The 17,275-nt window shown below is 41.3% G+C and overlaps 1 protein-coding gene across 3 annotated transcripts in view; it reads right to left on the bottom strand.

Moving 5' to 3' along the window:
• The window catches only part of UNC5C (unc-5 netrin receptor C), a 379,353-nt gene that overhangs the window by 46,978 nt on the left and 315,100 nt on the right, over nucleotides 1-17,275 (bottom strand). For 2 of the 3 annotated variants that reach the window (XM_089526099.1, XM_089526100.1), the window contains one exon: nucleotides 257-448. In XM_089526099.1, the coding sequence (XP_089382225.1) occupies nucleotides 257-448 (192 nt within the window). Of the gene's footprint in view, nucleotides 1-256; nucleotides 449-3,982; nucleotides 4,040-17,275 lie in introns of all 3 variants that reach the window. The other variant, XM_089526097.1, reaches the window with a different exon arrangement.

The following is a 17,275-nucleotide window of genomic DNA, read 5'->3' as shown; positions in this document are numbered from 1 at the left end:
CCCTGGAGGACACAGAAAATGTCTAGAGATATATTTTGTCAGGTGCAGGTAAATGAAACCTTGGGTACTGACAAATACAGGGTAAAACTGTATTTTTTTCCTTTGTTTTGATGTGTCATTTACTTATAACTCACACTAGCTGCATTTTAGCACATTATCTTTAGAACATAAAGAAATATACCATAATTCATATGATCCCCAGGGCTGTTTCTTTACACCATTTCCTCGAATTTGGTCAATGTTGAATAGAACTCACCTTGCCTTGCAGCTTTGATATTAACAGGTTGAAATCCACCGTTTAGTGCTGAGGAATCTATAATATCTGACTCAAAGTCCCGATGGTTTTTCCGGTAGATGAATAGTGCAACAATCACTGAAATAGCCAGGCACACGATCACAGCTATCACAATTCCAACATACAGAGCGACATCGTCTGAGTCAGGAGCAGCTAGGAGGGAAAAGGAAAAGAAAAAGAAAAAGAAAATATTGGATTAGCGGCACAGAAATGTAAAAATGTAAAATATTAACAATATTCTCATAGTTCTCATACTCTTATATGAGTATCATTTCCTACAGAAGTTTACTACCTATTTTATAAGTAAATTCAAAATTTATTTTAGAACCTCAGCAGTAGGGCCGTTCAGTCAATATATATATATATGAATTTACTTATAGCTGGGTTCTCATTCCTTATCTCTGTAATTTTCTTGTAAAAAAAGAATAATAATGGACTATTTATAACCAGATAAGGCAAATGTAGACGAAAGGTATTCATCAAAGCCTTTTCAGGGTAAATGATGAATTTGAATCTAGCAGAGATCTGATTATAAAATCAACCAAGCAATTACACTTTTTTTTCTTACACCAAATGCTTAAATTTATTTTTTTTAACAGAAAATAGAGGGCATCTCCTAAATCTGAATTTAGTTTTGCATTCTTAAGGAAATAATTCAAGGGACAAATATTCAATGAAACCAAAAGGTCTTAAAATTTATCAACTATGTACTGATAATTCCTAAAGTCACTATATACATACTGTGATTACTTGGGGAGCTATGGCTGGCAACCTGCATCAGGAGACATAGCCATGATTATGGAGCCCCATCACTGTAGCTCCATCTCTTGATCTGGGACCTCCAAAATTGACCTTAGAAGCCAGGCAGTACTTCCAACACAGGGATTTACAAGGCACTGGGGAACGGGGTAGTGAGTGAAGAAAAATCCACCCCGAGGTGCTTTACAACTAGTATCTGGATGGATCCCTGTGGAGTCCTGTCACAACTCCTTGTCCCAAAATGCCTCATTTCTGGGAGAGGAGTGGACACGTCTTCACTTGCCACTCCACTTCCCAGTGCCTTGGAAATCCCTCCCTCTGCTGGCAGGGCTGCCTGGCTTTCTCTGGTAGATTTTGGGGAACACTTGCCATTATTGCAATGGTGCAACAACTGTAAATGTGAATTATAAATATACAATATTATAAATTAGGTGTATGCCAATGTGTATGTGTGATAGACAGTGTGCCTGTGTGCACATGAGAGAAATCAAGAGAACAAGAGCTTTTGCTTTGGGAACCTTTGAGGCTGAAGGGCAGGGCAAAATATTCTAAACAAACTAACGGATGGTTAACCTTTTTTTCTCTACAATTGACATAATCATTTTTATTGACTGATAGCACTGCAGCTCCTTCTTGGACTTTGGGAACATAAATTCCAAGGAGAAGTGGTTTTGCACTTGAAAACTACTGTAAACCTATGACTGGCTCTTACAAGTCCTGCAACACTTGGGAAGCCTTCAGGGACCTGTCTCAGTGTAACACAACTGATTTTTTTTAAAAAGAAGGTTTTTGTGTCTGACTATAAAATATAACCTTTCTCACCATAAACATTTTTCAAAATTGGCCAGCTCATATTGTTTGAAAGCAATTTTGAATTAAAGTCCTCTACATCAATGCTACTCAAAACAGTGATCTCTGGAAATGCATACTCTCCAACATTTTACAGATGAAAACCAAGACACGTATGGCCAAGCAACATGGTCAAGATGGCAAAAGTTGTTATTGAGGAAGAATATACAAGCTAGAAGAGACTATCACCATTTGCTTTTGGCTGAGCCTATTGGAAAGGATATGGTTCTGTCTCTCCTTTCCTCTCCCCTCCCATTAGGCTGACTGAGAGCATACTACTTCTGCAGCAATTTAAATGAGCTGAGGACACAGGGGAAAAGTGGGAAGAAGAGGGAAAATCTAGGACACTTTAAAAGCTATTGAAAAAGTAGGATGGCAAAATATTAATTGGGACTGTCCCTACCAAATTGGGGCAGTTGGAGGGTATGCCAGTGTTGGTCCATGAGCTTCTGGATGTCAAGACACTGGCAAGTTTCTAGAAAGAAAAGAAGTGACTATAGCCAATAGGCGCACATTTACTGCTAGTGCCTGGCATATTGGGGGGGGGGGGGGGGGACCTGCCAGTCTCCCACACCAGATAGCCTAAGAAGCACTGTACTACATTTGTTTGCAAATGGACAGAATTCAAGAAATCTGCCATCTCTCAAGTAAGGAAGGTCTACATCAACTGACCAAAAGCACTTTTCCAAATAGCCTGGCTACTGAAGCAAGGTGGTTGGCAATTTCTGAATTGCCTTTCTTTCTTTCTTCCTTCCTTTCTTTCTTTCTTTCTTTCTTTCTTTCTTTTTGCTTCATAAATTAAAATAATGCAAACAAACAAATGAACAGTGCACAGAAACACATTTTGAAGGTTCAAAGTGCTTGACATGAACACTTTTCTTTGATTAGGGAACCACTGGTCTTCCAGATGTTTTGGACTACCATTTCCATAATTCCTTACCATTGGCCATGATAGCAGGTGCGTTAAAGTCCAAAATGTCTGAGAGGGCCAGAGGTTCCCACCGTAGTCTTACAACAACCCCATAAGGAACGCTAGAACTCGTATCCTATCCCAGCGAGGGTGAATCTAGAGGTGAGTAATATCTGCTTGCCTAGACTACAGTTTATGGCTGAAGCAAGCTTTCCCATTAAATCTTTCCCACCTTATTCACTTAGCTCCATCTATTCTCAGATTTCAGTAGAGTAGAAAGCTACAAAATCTCTAAAAGCAAGGCAGGATTTTCTGTAGTTCTCCTGTGGGAACGAGGCCAGCTTATGAGACTTTGTGCTATCTGGTTGTAACACATCTCCTTCACTAATCCCAGTGTAATACTTAATGCCACTCTTCTCCTCCTTGCCCCCTCCCTGGATATCGTTCAGAAAGGCTCGATTACGTGACAGGAAACTTGATGCAGACTTTTGGTGTAGGCAAAAGAAATCCTATCATTATTATTTTTAAGCAGGCTGAGATTAGAAAATGTAAACTTATCAGTATCTTTTTTTAGTGTTTCACTTTGCATGCTTTCTGCCTAAAGAAAATATTTTTAAAAAACCACCCTAATCTTTTCCATGTTTTGTTCTCCACTTTCTTTAAGTCTGTAGCTGTTTCCCAGCGGTGTAGCTAAAAACAGAGAGATGTCCAAAAGGGAATGATCAAGTTCAATCTACTCTACACTAATGGAATTTATAGGCTCCATTTTGAAAACACTGCTATTTATCGTATTCCATCTGTCAGCCAGCAGATAGTGCAGGAAGGTGAAAGCAAAATCAACCAGGAAACTATTCCATTTTGCTGTCTTCCCTTCCCTCATCAAAATCAAATATCTGCAATCATTTTGTGCTTCTAAGTTTCCTGCTTTTGATGGGGATTTAAATACCTTACTCCTCTCCAGTTTTTACTTCCTCTCCAGTTTTCTCAACTATCCCCTCTCTTGTCCCATCTGTTTCCCTAATAGCAGCTAGGCTATTTCATTAAAACAAGCAAAGAACAACTCTATCTGGGTGGAAAACTTCTCTTCTAGGTACAGACAGGACTAGACTGAAAGTAAATCTTGGACCAAAAAATTAGTATCCAAGAATATAATATCAAACAACACTTACAAGAAAATCCATATTCATTCTGGGTTCTCTGTTCAGTTGATATAGGGTAAATGAAACCTTTAAAAGAAAAAAAAGATGGGAACAAAATCAAATTAACAAAGGGAGCTTTAAAAACACACACACATACATGAAGAATGGTTTAATTTAAAGGGAAAAAAGGAAAAATGAAACGAAACCCATGGTACTTTAAAATTCTGATTCAGCATACTATTATAATTTTGCATCTCCTGTCTGCTCAGGAGTCTCACTAAGAATTAATAAGTAGGCAGATTGAATTTCAGAGCCAAAAATCGGTCTCGAGTCACTAACTTTGGAGTGCTTAAAGTGTTTCTTTTATTGAGCATAAACTCTAATGGATCTAATTTATTTCAGACATCAAGGGTCATTAGCATATGGAAAGTCTTCTTCCCTCCAATCTTTGCCATATGCTTTAATTCCCAGGACATATTCAGTAAGGCTCTAAACAGGTTTTTTTTTTTATTTAATTATGGTAACTTGCTGTTGGCCTAATAGAACTGAAAAAGGCTTGCCGTCATTGGTCAGAGGTTAAATACCCATTTACTGAGAGCTCAGTCCATGCAAAAGGCTTATTCTCCCACCTTCCCTTTCCCCTAGATTTCTGGGGAAATGGTTTTAACCTTCCCTTTAACAGAAATCCAATAGGAATTCTCCAGGGAGCAAGCAATTTGCCAGAGAGTTGGAAATGGAATGTGTTCCATTTGAGATCATTAGAAAATCAATAGGAGCCTTGAGATCGTGGAGTAATTTATTTTAGATTGTGAAGGCTTTGTGTAATATTGACAAAATCATAACACAATTCACTTTTTTTAAAATAGTAGAGACAGAAATAAATAAAAGTGACTTTGTTCATGATTTCCAATGATAATACAGTGATTTAGCCCATTTTGCAATCACTGTGATACAGGAAACATCTCTTTCTTTGCTTTATAATGAAAGAGAGACATGTTTACTTGGGAAGCAAGTTGTCACTGAAAACGGTTGGGCTTCTTTCCAAATAATCAAGCATACGGTCAGGGCACCAGATGAAGAGAAGCTGGTCCACTGGATCAAGAGCACCGAATGAAGTGAATTTTGCTCAATTGTAAAAAATTGTGTCCAGGCATACGGCAATGATGCAGTGATACTAATTTGAGATCAGTGAACAAGATAAATTAAATGGAATGGAATATTTGTACTATATACAACTCAAAAAAAGAGGAGAAAAATGAGAAAACAATGAAATGAAGAAACAGTAAACAGAGACTTGTGGATGTTTGTGCAACATGAAAACATTGCAGAAGACTGTATAATATTCATGAATGAAATGTTTCTCTCTCCTCAGCATTTATGAAGCTACAAATATTCTCTTCTAACCATTGTTGTTTTCACAAGGACCCTGACATTGTGTGGAGTTGGGAGAATGGGGAAAAGATGCTGCAAGTGGTATCTGCTTGTTTCATATGGAAATGAATTTGCTTTTGAAAGCTTTCCTTAAGGGTGTCTACAGGAGACGGGGGATTTGACAGGCCAAGGAAATTCTTCTGGGGCAATTCGTTTGGGAAAACATATGCCTGGTGGGCAGAGTGCTGGGTGCAGACTGAGCCCATACTCCTATTGTTTACTCATACTGGCACAATCCTATTTACATCAACTTGAGTATAGTACTTACATATTGATCAAGTGATATCTAGTAGCTCTTTGCACAATATCACTGATGCATCTATATGTTTCCCCGGCAGACTTCCGTCCGCTGAGTGGTTGAGGATGGGGGCAGCCAGGTACTGCCTCTTTGCCCTTGTGCACACAGACCTCACTCTTGTTCATGGGCAACAACGTCTGCTTTGTCTCCTCCTCTTATCAAGTGGTAGCAATAATTTTAGGTTGATGCTACTTTTCCTCTTTGATCCCAGTGTTTGATCCCAGTTGGTGTGCAGAACCCATTTCACTGTTGCTTGGACAGGTACACTAATTTAATACAGCACATGCAAACCATTTGCAGGAGAGCCAGCATATCTACTTGGGCCTTTCATCTTTAGCAACCCATGAATATGGAAATGTTTGAAAGAAAGATGAACAGAGAAATGGGCTTTTGTCCCTGAACCATGTACTCTTGCCTTTATACTATGGAAGCAAAATCAATTGCCAGCCAGTGTTCTAGCTGGCCAAAAGAAAGGTCACTTAGAAACCCTGAGCTTGCTGATCACTTAGAAACTATCAGCCTGTTAATGGCGGGATACAGACGGGCAGAGGAAGACGTCTTGGAGGTGTATTCTGCTGAATACGGAGCCTTCAGACCGCCCGCCCCGGGGGCGTGGCTCAGGAGATGGGGCTTCCACATGGGGGGCAGTGAAGATGCCTCACCTGGGTCCGTTTCGGACCCACAGTTTCCAAACCGCCGCCTCGGAGGACGCTGCAAAGAGAGAGGCAGCTTCCTCACGGGCGGCCAAAAACGGGGCTTTTTTTTTCCTTTGCCGGCTGGCGGATGCGCAGCTGCGCAGCTGCAGCGCTAAGCAGCGGCGGCTGAAAGCCTATGGGCACAGTTAAAGTGCCCAAGCCCCTTTAAAACTTTCCCCCCCGCTCTGCCCAAGAACAATGGTGGTCTCCTGCCAGCTGGTGATCAGCTGGTGTTGGCATCCTTGTCCGCTTGCACTTTGCCAGTGTCACCAGCATCATAGATGCCTCCTCTCCTTTGGTCCCCGCGCTCCTGCTGAATCTGCAATGCACAGCCACAGCTGTCTCTGCTGCCACCGCTGTCCCCCTGCCATCCCCCATCACCTCCCTTGTATATATGTAAATATTTACAGTTTTAGCGTTTTTTATTGTTAGGTGAAAATGGCACAGGAATGTGTGTAGGGGTTCACTTTAAAGTCCAAACTTTCCAAGCAGTGGATGCGTACATGTTGCTCTAGGGTTAGGGTTAGGGTTACGAGTCTTAAAATGCGCTGCAGCTGTGCTGCAGCTTCCACACCTGCATGGCAGCTGACGCTGCAATTAAAGCCTGACTGCAAACTGCGCATGTTCCAGGACCCCGACTCATTATGCAACGCAGCAGACACGGAGCTTTTAAATGGGCAACTTAAATTAGCGGCGTAGCAATTCTGGCGTACCGGTGCAGCAGCTTAAACGGAAAAGAAGCGGAGAAAAGCAGCACCTTTTTAATGCCGCCTCTTCCTGCTTGGGGCGTGCGGGGGGCGTGTTCATGGCAGCATTCAGGTAAGGCCCGTCTGAAGGCTCTACCTTCATGACGTCATGAATACACCCCTTTTTGCCCGTCTGTATCCCGCCAATGACAGGTACTCTTTCTTCACAAGCATATTTTATTGTAATTTGCTTTAGGCCTCACATTAATGATAATACTTCATTGATCCATACCTCATCTTTGCTTTAAGATCACAAAAGTATTTAAATAGGTGTAGAAATAGTTTTTTCATGGCTTCTTTCTCACTATTCTCATCATAGGAAGAAAAGAACCATATGGGAACGATGAAAACATATGAGGAAAAGCCACACATGTTTAAAAGCTAGTTCACATGTTCTCAAAAACCTCACATGTCAAATGTACATATTAGCTAGTCACTGATTTTAACATTAAGTGGTGATGTGTATTTATGAATGAATTGCTGCAGTTCAATTTTTTCTGCCATAGATCTTGTGCTTACATAGAAACAGATCCCGTTTAAGCACAATATAGCCTTGTTTTCTCCTATTGTCTTCAAAATACATGTATGGCTACCCAGCAGTCCTGGTTATCACAGGACACGACAGCCCTTTGAGCACACTGTCCACCCAGTAAAAAAAAAGTGTTGACTAACTCAAGTAATGGACCCTAAAGTTTTTAAAGGTCACCACCCCCTTTCCTCTTGGACAACAACCCTAGTGCCCCCAATACCTATTTCTTGAGATTAGGTAAACTGTGAAGCAGTAAGCCAGACAGTGACATCTATCTCAGCTGTGTCCAGCTCACCGCTGCTTCTTCCTCCTCCAGCACCTCAGTCTCTCATGATTGAATACAGCGGTGGCAGTATTCCAGGCCTGTTCCTCTCTCTCACCCACACTGGCCTTACAGTAAAAATGCCAGCTGGCTGGTTACAGGGTTGATTCTGCCAGGGTGACTGGATACAAGGTTTGACAAGTATGGGAAGCATACGGGATGCCTCTCATTTCCTATAATGGTTTGGCACTTTCAGTGCCCATATGCCCATGCCACATAAAAAGAGGAAGAATAAGGATTTGTTGTGACCTATGTTGGGGTGGGTAGCTTCCTCCCACCAAAGGCTGCATGAAGCAATGGACTGGAGTCAGAAAGTAGTTGAAGACAGTGGTAGGTAATGCCTCAACTCTTGATAAGGCACGGCAAGCATTCATCTTAGCCCCTAATTTCTCATACAAACATATACACAGAAAGAGCTTGCTACCTGTCTCTTTCTCTATCTCTTTTCTTCAAACACACAAACATAAACCCAGTCTTCTTGCCACTCAGCCTACAGGGATACATCACTATCACAGTTTCCTCCCATCCAGACCAATATAGTTGCATCTCTTTACCCTCACACCCTACTCCCTGCTGCATATATGGCTGGAAATAGCTGAGAAACACACTGATTAATATGCTTTTCTCCTCTTCCCAGGGCCAACTAGCTCAGCAGGAGCAGGGGCACAATTTATACAGGAGAGTTTGGCGCATGGTGATCAGTCTGCCAGCTCTCTTTACCACCTAAATTGTGCTTTTCCAGGCAGGGACGTAGCTAGGATTTTAGGAAGGGGGGGGGGGGTCCAGACTAAGTGCCACCATTATAATGGGGCTTGAGTGTGGCTGCGCAGCAGCACACACCATTCATTTTTCTAATGGAAGGGAGGGGTCCGGACCCCAAGAACCCCCCCTTGGCTACGTCCCTGTTCCAGCCCAACAAACTACTTTCTGCTGTCCTGGGAGAGCATGATTGTGACAGGAAGGATGGCACATGAAGAGAGTTATCTCTATGTGTTTCTCCCTCCATTACATGTTCCCACAGTCTGTCCAACAGCTGGGAGGAAGGAGCATGATTTTAGCAGAATATTTTGGTGGTGCAGGGTCATGCCCACAGAAACAGGAGAGGAAGGCATGAGTTGTAGGCAATCTACATCTTGCAGGTAGCCTGCTTATGGCCCTTACCCATCTTCTGCATGTAGTATGGTATATTGGGCAGATGATTGTTCTCAATGGCCTGTTTCACACATCTAGGTCTGAACCACCAAGCACTAATTAGCCAAAGAGATTCACAAGATTCAAATACCTATCCAATGGGACTGTGGGATGGGGCACTGGAGCCAGAAATTGCAAATCACAGCTTTGTAACACTGCATGATTAAGGACAAACAATAACCAAAACTTCAATTTATGGTGTTCATACATTACATGTTTTGAGGGGGAGAAATTGCTCATAAATGCGGCACTCCTGATTCTACATAGATACTTCTAAGGGTGGGTGTCTCACTGTAAATCAAACACTTTATCACCTCTCTGAAATGACTCCTAATTCTGACTTTTAATAGGATGGGGAGTGGCAAGGAAAATATTTGAGGGACACAAGCAATTAGCAATTGATGTCTGCTTCTTAATATGATGTGAGCTGGCTATCTCTTTAGAAAGTTGTTTTCCTGCCACAATCCATGCTTGCCTATCTGATCTTTCTTATAATAAGAAAGGACGTTTTCTTCAGATAATGAGGCAAATCTGCTGAGATTAGTACCTGTAATAATGAAAAATGACTTTTCTCCCAGCTTCAAAGTGAGAGCAGAGCAAAGCAGGGATTTGTTCTCCTTCTTCCTTGATCTATTTTGCTACTGGTATCAGCACTGCTGCATGGTAAGTACCTGAGGGACTTCAACTATCACTACCACATTTCTTTACTAGGGTAAATGTAGAAAAAAGGTGCCAGGAAATTTGACTCCACAATACTTGCTGGCACTGCTGATGGGTGCCCTGAGCAGCTGGTGTCACAGTGAGTAACTTGCTTTGAGTAAAAAAAAAAAAGTAATTTAAGATGCCTCAAGTGCTTTTTGATGAAACAACCACAAAAATATTTTCAAAGGTTTTAGTGGTGTTTCTTGTTAACTCCTTGTGTGTTTACTGCAGAAACAGATACACTTACATTAGTTCAACACTTAGATATGCTCTTGCATTTAAATTAACATTTCACATTATTCGGAGCGATGGGAATTAATCATTCCCATTTTAGGGAAGAAAAACTAGGACACATTTAGACTTAAGGCTTTGTTGAAACTTCAATTACCATTTATATCCTCACCATCACAATATTGACAGTTTTTTTAAAAATCATTTTACCTCAGTATCAACACCTTCCATCCCTCCTGTTTCAAACTTTGTAACTCTGAGAGCTTGTAAGAAAATATCACATGGAGCAAAGAATAATAGGGTAGTAGTTCCATTGTGTGTGTTTGCCAGTTGCAAAGACACCTCATGTCTAATTTGGTCCTCATGTGTCGATGGCCTATAATCTGATCAGGGGGAGCTTCATTTGAAATTATGGGCTGAACCTCTCACTGCTCAGACCATGACCCACACGAGTTCCTTCAAGAACACCAAAATTAGGACCAAGACAGAGGAGTGAGATCTGGGCAGAGAAAGACAGGTGCTTAGTGGAATCTGCCATTCTTTGGTCTTGTTTGCACTGGCCAGGATATTCCTGGGGCAGCTGCAGCACCCTCCCCTGTTACAAAAAAGCCCCCTGATCTGACACTGAGTGGTTGTTCGCATGGGCATCTCACTGAACTGCCTGGCACATCTGAAGCTGCCATGGGTCATTTCACTTTGATATAAGAATGAGGCACCCAGCAATGATCATATAGCTGGCTGCCTTATTCTGCCATCAGTGTGAGCAACTGGTGGTATTGGCATGGGGCGACAATCACCTGGTATAAGAACAGAGGCCTCTGGATCTTCTGTTAAGTTCCAGAGCAAACACTGAGGTATTTTAGTATGGTTTAAGAGGGATATACCTTAGTTTTAGGGCTGAATGGAATCTGGACTGTTCACACCAGAACCAGAATTTGGGTCTTGCACTATTCAGTCTCCCTGTTAAGAGGATGAAAGGGGGCTGTTTTGCATGCAGACAGACCCTTTGAAAAGCACTCAGAAATATTTTACAGTGAAAAGTAAGGGTATACCACTAGACTAGTAGTCACAGGGATTACACATATGAAAGTGAGCTGACTATTGAAGGAGGGACAGAATTGGGGTGAAAGCTGTGCACCTACCTAATATGTTGCTGGACTGAAACACCCAGCACAGCTAGAGTAAGGGCCCACCTGTCACAATAAACACTTACCCATCATAGTGCCAGCCTGGAGACTGACCTGAGCCAGAACCAGGAGCAGGATAGCATGGGTCATGTTATCCTGCCCATCTACTTAGGACTAATGTAATTTTGTTTTATTTTCCCCCACAATTAAACACTAAATCTGAGTCCAGTGAAAAATTGGCAAAGATTGGTTGAGATTATTTGATTTCTCCCACAATGTCTGCATTAAACCAGTTTTCTTAAGCAGCTTGCTATATACTTATGGTGGCGAACCTATGGTACACATGCCCTGTCTGGCATGTGAAGACATTTTTGAGGGCACATGGAGAGATGGGAGGGTGGGGGAAGAAGAGGAACAGGTGTGTGCCTGTTTCTCCTCTTCCCCCACCCTCCCATGCCTTTAGCTGCCTCCCTGGGGCAGTAGGCAACCCGTATCCAATCCAGGCTTCTCTGGAAGCTTTTCAAGAATAGGAAAATCCTGTTCATGAAAAGCTGCTGGAGAAGCAGGGGTTGGAAACAGGTTGCCTACTGTCTGGACATGGGCAGTGTGATAAGATCCACCAGTGACAGTTATAACCCACGTCTGTCCCAGTGCACATTTCACGTGTAATAATCTCCTAAGATCCCCCTTACCTTTGTCTGAAAAATATAATAAAACTGCACAATATTGTTGCATAATTGAAATATTGAATAACTGCACCACTTAAACTACTGAGACCTAGTGGAAGCATGCAGGATGATATGTTAAGGAAAGGAATTTCTGGCAAGAATTTAGTTATATGCAGAAAATTTCCCTCTTCTCTGTGGGCTACAGGAAAGCAAAAATATAAAATGGTTTCAAAGTAACTCCTGGTGGTTCCTTTATTAACATGCTATATTAAATTTGTGTTAGATTTATATGTCATGCAGGGTAACAACTGCTGTTCATTTTAAGACTCTGTCTTGGGGACCAGAGCATCAGCTAGGTAATATTTTATCTAGAGTAGTCAAATTTCAATAAATCAAATTTAAGCATGCTAGACATGTCTGTTTCCTTTAGCATATCCTGTGCTTTCTCTCCAATGCTTCATGAAATTCACAGTACGACACCTAAAGCTACATATCAAAAATGTTGTATTGGCGATATAATAAAATAATAAAAGAAAAGAAAAATCCATCCTAGACTGTAATTGCCCTATTTTAATTTTAATTTTTTTATTCTTCCATCTGTTTTCATAACCAGTAAGAACATTTATATTTAAATATCTTTGTATTTAGATACAGATGTAAACAGATTTTGTTCTCCAATTGAAAAAGAATCTGGTTCTCACAGCAAGTTTCCATTTCACAGTGGGCACTACATTCACACACTATGCTGACAACTCCAGATGAATGTCAGACTTTCCATTGTTTATGTGTATCTGTGCAGATAAGATCATTGTGTAAGTATTTAAGTTTGGATGGTGTACTAAAGAAAAAAAGAGGGGAACTGATGCAAATATAATAATTTCCATTGAATAGCTTTTTAGGGTCTTCATTATTTTCTTTCCCCCAAAAGGTCTCTCATCTCCTCTCCCAATTCTAAGACCATAAACATTCAAACCAAGCCAAGGGGAAGGATATTTAACTAGTCAAAACTAACCCCCAAACAACTCTTTCCAACCATTTTTTTAAAAGAAAGAAAGAAAGACAAATTTTGTCTTTAAATAAGACTTCTGTGAAATGAAGTAGTGCTCAGTTCCAACAGAGAGGAATCATGACATTGCTTCATATTGTTTCCTCTTCTAGTCACAGGACATCCGGTTCTGCATGATCTATGTGAAGGACATGGACTAGGTTCCAACTGATGAAGCAGTATCAGGTGGAGATAGTGTTGCTGAGTGTGCCTCATCTGTCTACCTCTTCTGCCCATAAAGTAGTGAGTTCTAAATGGCCTCCATGAGAATCCCAGCTCTATACTTACGGACAAGTAGATAGGACAATGGTGACCTTCATTTTTCTCCTCTTCACAAGTCTTTTAGGTGACTGTCAAAACTTAGCATTTTCCCCCCTGGAGTTCCCTGGTATTGTGCTCTAGGTCTCCAGCTCCCATTTTGGCTTAGCTTCCAAAATGTTCCAAGAAGAGCCTTGGAACATTTGGGGGTGTTAAGACAGAATGTTGCTGAATGCAGTCCAAGAATTGTCAGTATTCACATGTAAATATCTGATGACCAAATTCCTCACTTTGACTGAAACTCACGAACAACTGCAGACAGCAATAAAGGATTGTACCCTGCTATCTAGATACTGTATTACAACCCTCTAGAAGATGTTATTGATAGTATATCTGTTGATATTAACAATGTAATTACAACGGTCTATATATCAGAGATAGATATCAATGTATCTTTTCTGTGCTTCCCTAACATGCTAACATGACCTGTCCAAACATATTTCTACTTGTGAAAGGAAGCAATAACCTATTAGATTTTATTTTACTGTTTTGACCAGTTTACTCTTAATATCAAATTATTGACTGTTATCTGGAACATCTTTTAGGCTTCAATTGATGATGCCATGGATGGCCATTGACATCAGATATCCTATAGCCATAATCATTTATCTTCTTTATGAAGTCCTAATTACTGCCAGTTACACAGTGGGCAATCAGAATACATTTTGAGGTATTGTCATCCATTGATCCAGGCTTTTCCTGAGGGGATATGTTAAGTGGATATTGCATTTCTTTCATGAAAGAAGAATATTTATGACTCCATACACAAATTAGAACAGTTATGCATATAATGCGCTTCAAAATCAATATGTAGCACCTTCTGAGTTTCTGACATCATTTTCAATCTAACTACTACTACGTTTTGATCAAAGGTCAAATCAAATAATATTTCAACTTGATCTTCAGACAACTGATTTCAAGGTTTTTAAAGAACTAAGTGTGATGACCACAAGTCATTTCCCCAATCTGCTTATTTAAGGTGTTTTCCTTCCCACTGTTGAGTTTTTTGTACAATTTGCCTTGTTCCCTCTATAATTTATTATTTATTTATTTATTTATTTATTTATGGTATTTATACCCTTCCCTTCAACCCTAGAGGCTCTCAGAGCGGCTTACAATTATTATTATTTTTAATTAGATGGTTCTCTGCCCTCGGGTTTACAATCTAAATCTACAATGTATAGTCTAATAATAGTCTAATAATAGTCTATAGTCTAATATTGTCTAATAGTAATCTATTATTATATAATCTATAACATTTGGGCTATTGTTTCCAGCACTTGATGAATTCCTTCCCTCAGGAATACTGCCTCCCTCTCCCACATAACTCAGTTTAAATCCCACCTGATCAGGTTTGTGAGACTCTTAGCAAAAGCATTCCTGCTAACTGCTGTGAGGTGCAGCACTTCATCTGCCAGAAGTTCACATCTTCATAAAACCACAGACCATGGCCTAAGAAGCCAAATTTTTCCCAGCAACACCATGTGTGCAGGTGGTCGTTCACCTCCACCTTCCTGGGCCATGTCCTTCAACTGGGAAGGTAGACAAAATGACAATCTGTGGATGAAGGCCCTTCAGCTTTTTACTCTGTGCCTTGTAATCCCTTGTGATATCCTGAAAGCTATGCTTTACAGTGTCACTGGTTCCTATGAGGACCAAAAGGAAGTGGTAATTGTCAGTGGGCTTGATGAGTGTTGTTGGCCTTTCTGTTACATCTCAGATTTTCCCCAGGGAGACAGCACACCTCTAAAGCCATTCTGTTAGGATGCAAACCACTGTATTGGCAGGGGCCATTCTATGTGCTGAAACTTCCAAGGTAATCTGTATGTTCTCAAAGGACTGTTGCTCTTGTTGCCCCTTTTCATCACTGATAAGGGAGAGAGTTTCAAATTGATTCTGTAGCTCCAGACTCACAGAATGATCCTTGGTCCTTTTGCTTCTGTGTGTCCTCCAAATGTCTACCTCCTCTGTTTGGGAACTGATCTCCTCCTCAGAGACAACCCCTGTGTTTTCCTCATCCAGGATAGTCTGCTCTGCTCTGTCCAAAAAAGCCCCATGCTGCCTAATATGCTGAAGAATAGACAGATGGGCCTCAACTTTCTGGACCTTCTCTTTTAATAGGGCAACCAGCTTCTTCTGGCTGCAGATATAGCTACCTACACCTTTGGCAAGAACATAAACATACCACAGCCATTTTAAGTGACTACAGCATTCATATCCAGTTGTTCTAAGTAGGTAGTGAAACATAACTCCAGGCCTCCCCCTAAAAACTACCCTGCTGAAAGCCCACATAAAATGCATGTTGGCCTTGCTGCCAAAAGAAAGAGAGTGCTGGGGTAAATGAAGCAGATGATGCAGGGAAAATGAAGGGCCCTCCCTCCATTCCAACTGCCACTGTCCTGGCCTCAGAGGAGGGAAGAGGAGACAAAGCTCCATCATACCTGGCCCAGAAACAGAAGAAGGGCCCTCCCTCCATTCATCAGCCATGGCCCTGGCATCAGAGGGAGAGAAGAACCACTGGACTTGATCCTCCTCCCCACTGCCAATCCCTTCTCCTTTTGTTTCATGTCTTTTTAGATTGTAAGCCTGAGGACAGGGAACTGTGTAATTAACAATTCGTAACCACTCTGGCAGAAGACAGGGTATAAAAACACTGAATGAATGAATGAATGAATGAATGAAAATGCAGCACAGAAGAGGTATAGAGGTAGTACAGAAATACCTGGCTAATATAGATGTAATCAGTTCTACAGGCCAGATGAACTACATCTAAGCATATTAAAAGAACTGGCAGAAGTTATCTCAGAACCACTGGTAATAATCTTTGAAAACTTCTGGAGAAGTCCCAGCAGATTGGAGGAGAGTAAATGTTGTCCCCATTATCAACAAGGGAAAAAAGAAAAAAAGAGAAAGGACCCAAACAAATACAGTCAGCCCTCTCCATAAGTGGGCCTGCCTTCCATGGCTTTGAGCTTACGTGGAAGGCAAGCCCTGGCAAAAGTAATGGGGAATGTACTTTTGCCACCCTGAGCATGCAAGTACTATGGGGCTTGAGCATATACTCTTTTCCCCATATGCGGGGGGGGGGGGGGGGTCTGGAATGCATACCCCGCATATGGGGAGGGCAGACTGTATTTCCCAGTCTGCTTAAATTAATACAGTGTGTCAGCGCCTTGCGCAGACGCATTTTACATGGCTTCCAGCTTACGCGGAAGCCATTTGGGGAGGGAAACAATGGTGCGCGCACCCACGGTACACACGCATCGCTCTGCCACATGTACAAGCTCCATAGGCAGATTTTCCCTTATGCAGGGGATCCATAACAGATCCCCCGCATAAGGAGAGGGCCCACTGTACCATGAAAGATTCTAGAGCAGATAACTGAACAGTCTATAAGCACTTAGAAAGGAATTCCATAACTACTAAACTAAAAGTTGACTAAATGTTGACATGGAAGAACTTCCTGGCAGTAAGAGCTGTTCAACAGTGGAATATGCTGCCTCAGACTGTAGTGGAGTCTCCTTCTTTGGAGGTTTTTAAACAGACACTGGATGGCCATCTGTCAGCAGTGCATTGATTATGTCTTCTTGCATGACAGGGGATTGGACTGGAACGGAAATCCCTTGTGGTCTCTTCCAACTTTATGATGTTATGATTCTTTTACAATGCAGTTGAAAGACAACAAAAGACCTAGAATAGTTTATCTTTCAGGACATAAATACAAGTTACATGTTCATGTGGGACAATGTAAGATTCCTGGGTAATGACACTAAGAACCCATAGGAGATTATCACATTCAGTTTAAAGTGATTTATCCCTGATGGGATAAACTGGGTTTCATTTTAAAAATGGCTGTCATCACACTCAGCTACAGGAGCTTTCTGTTTTTGAAAAACCACTAGATAAGCATAGCTGGAATATGGGTTGTAGACAGATTGCACTTGCCTGGCCATGGCTGAGTGTGATAACACACACTTTTAAAATTAAACATGACTTTATCCCATCAGCGATAAGTCGCCT

This window comes from Sceloporus occidentalis, unplaced genomic scaffold (assembly GCF_023333645.1).
Source record: "Sceloporus occidentalis isolate IW3139 unplaced genomic scaffold, rSceOcc1.0.p SCAF_5, whole genome shotgun sequence".
NCBI classification, from domain to species: domain Eukaryota; kingdom Metazoa; phylum Chordata; class Lepidosauria; order Squamata; family Phrynosomatidae; genus Sceloporus; species Sceloporus occidentalis.
The sequence above is the reverse complement of the archived record's forward strand: the minus strand, read 5'-3'. Positions and strand labels throughout refer to the sequence as shown.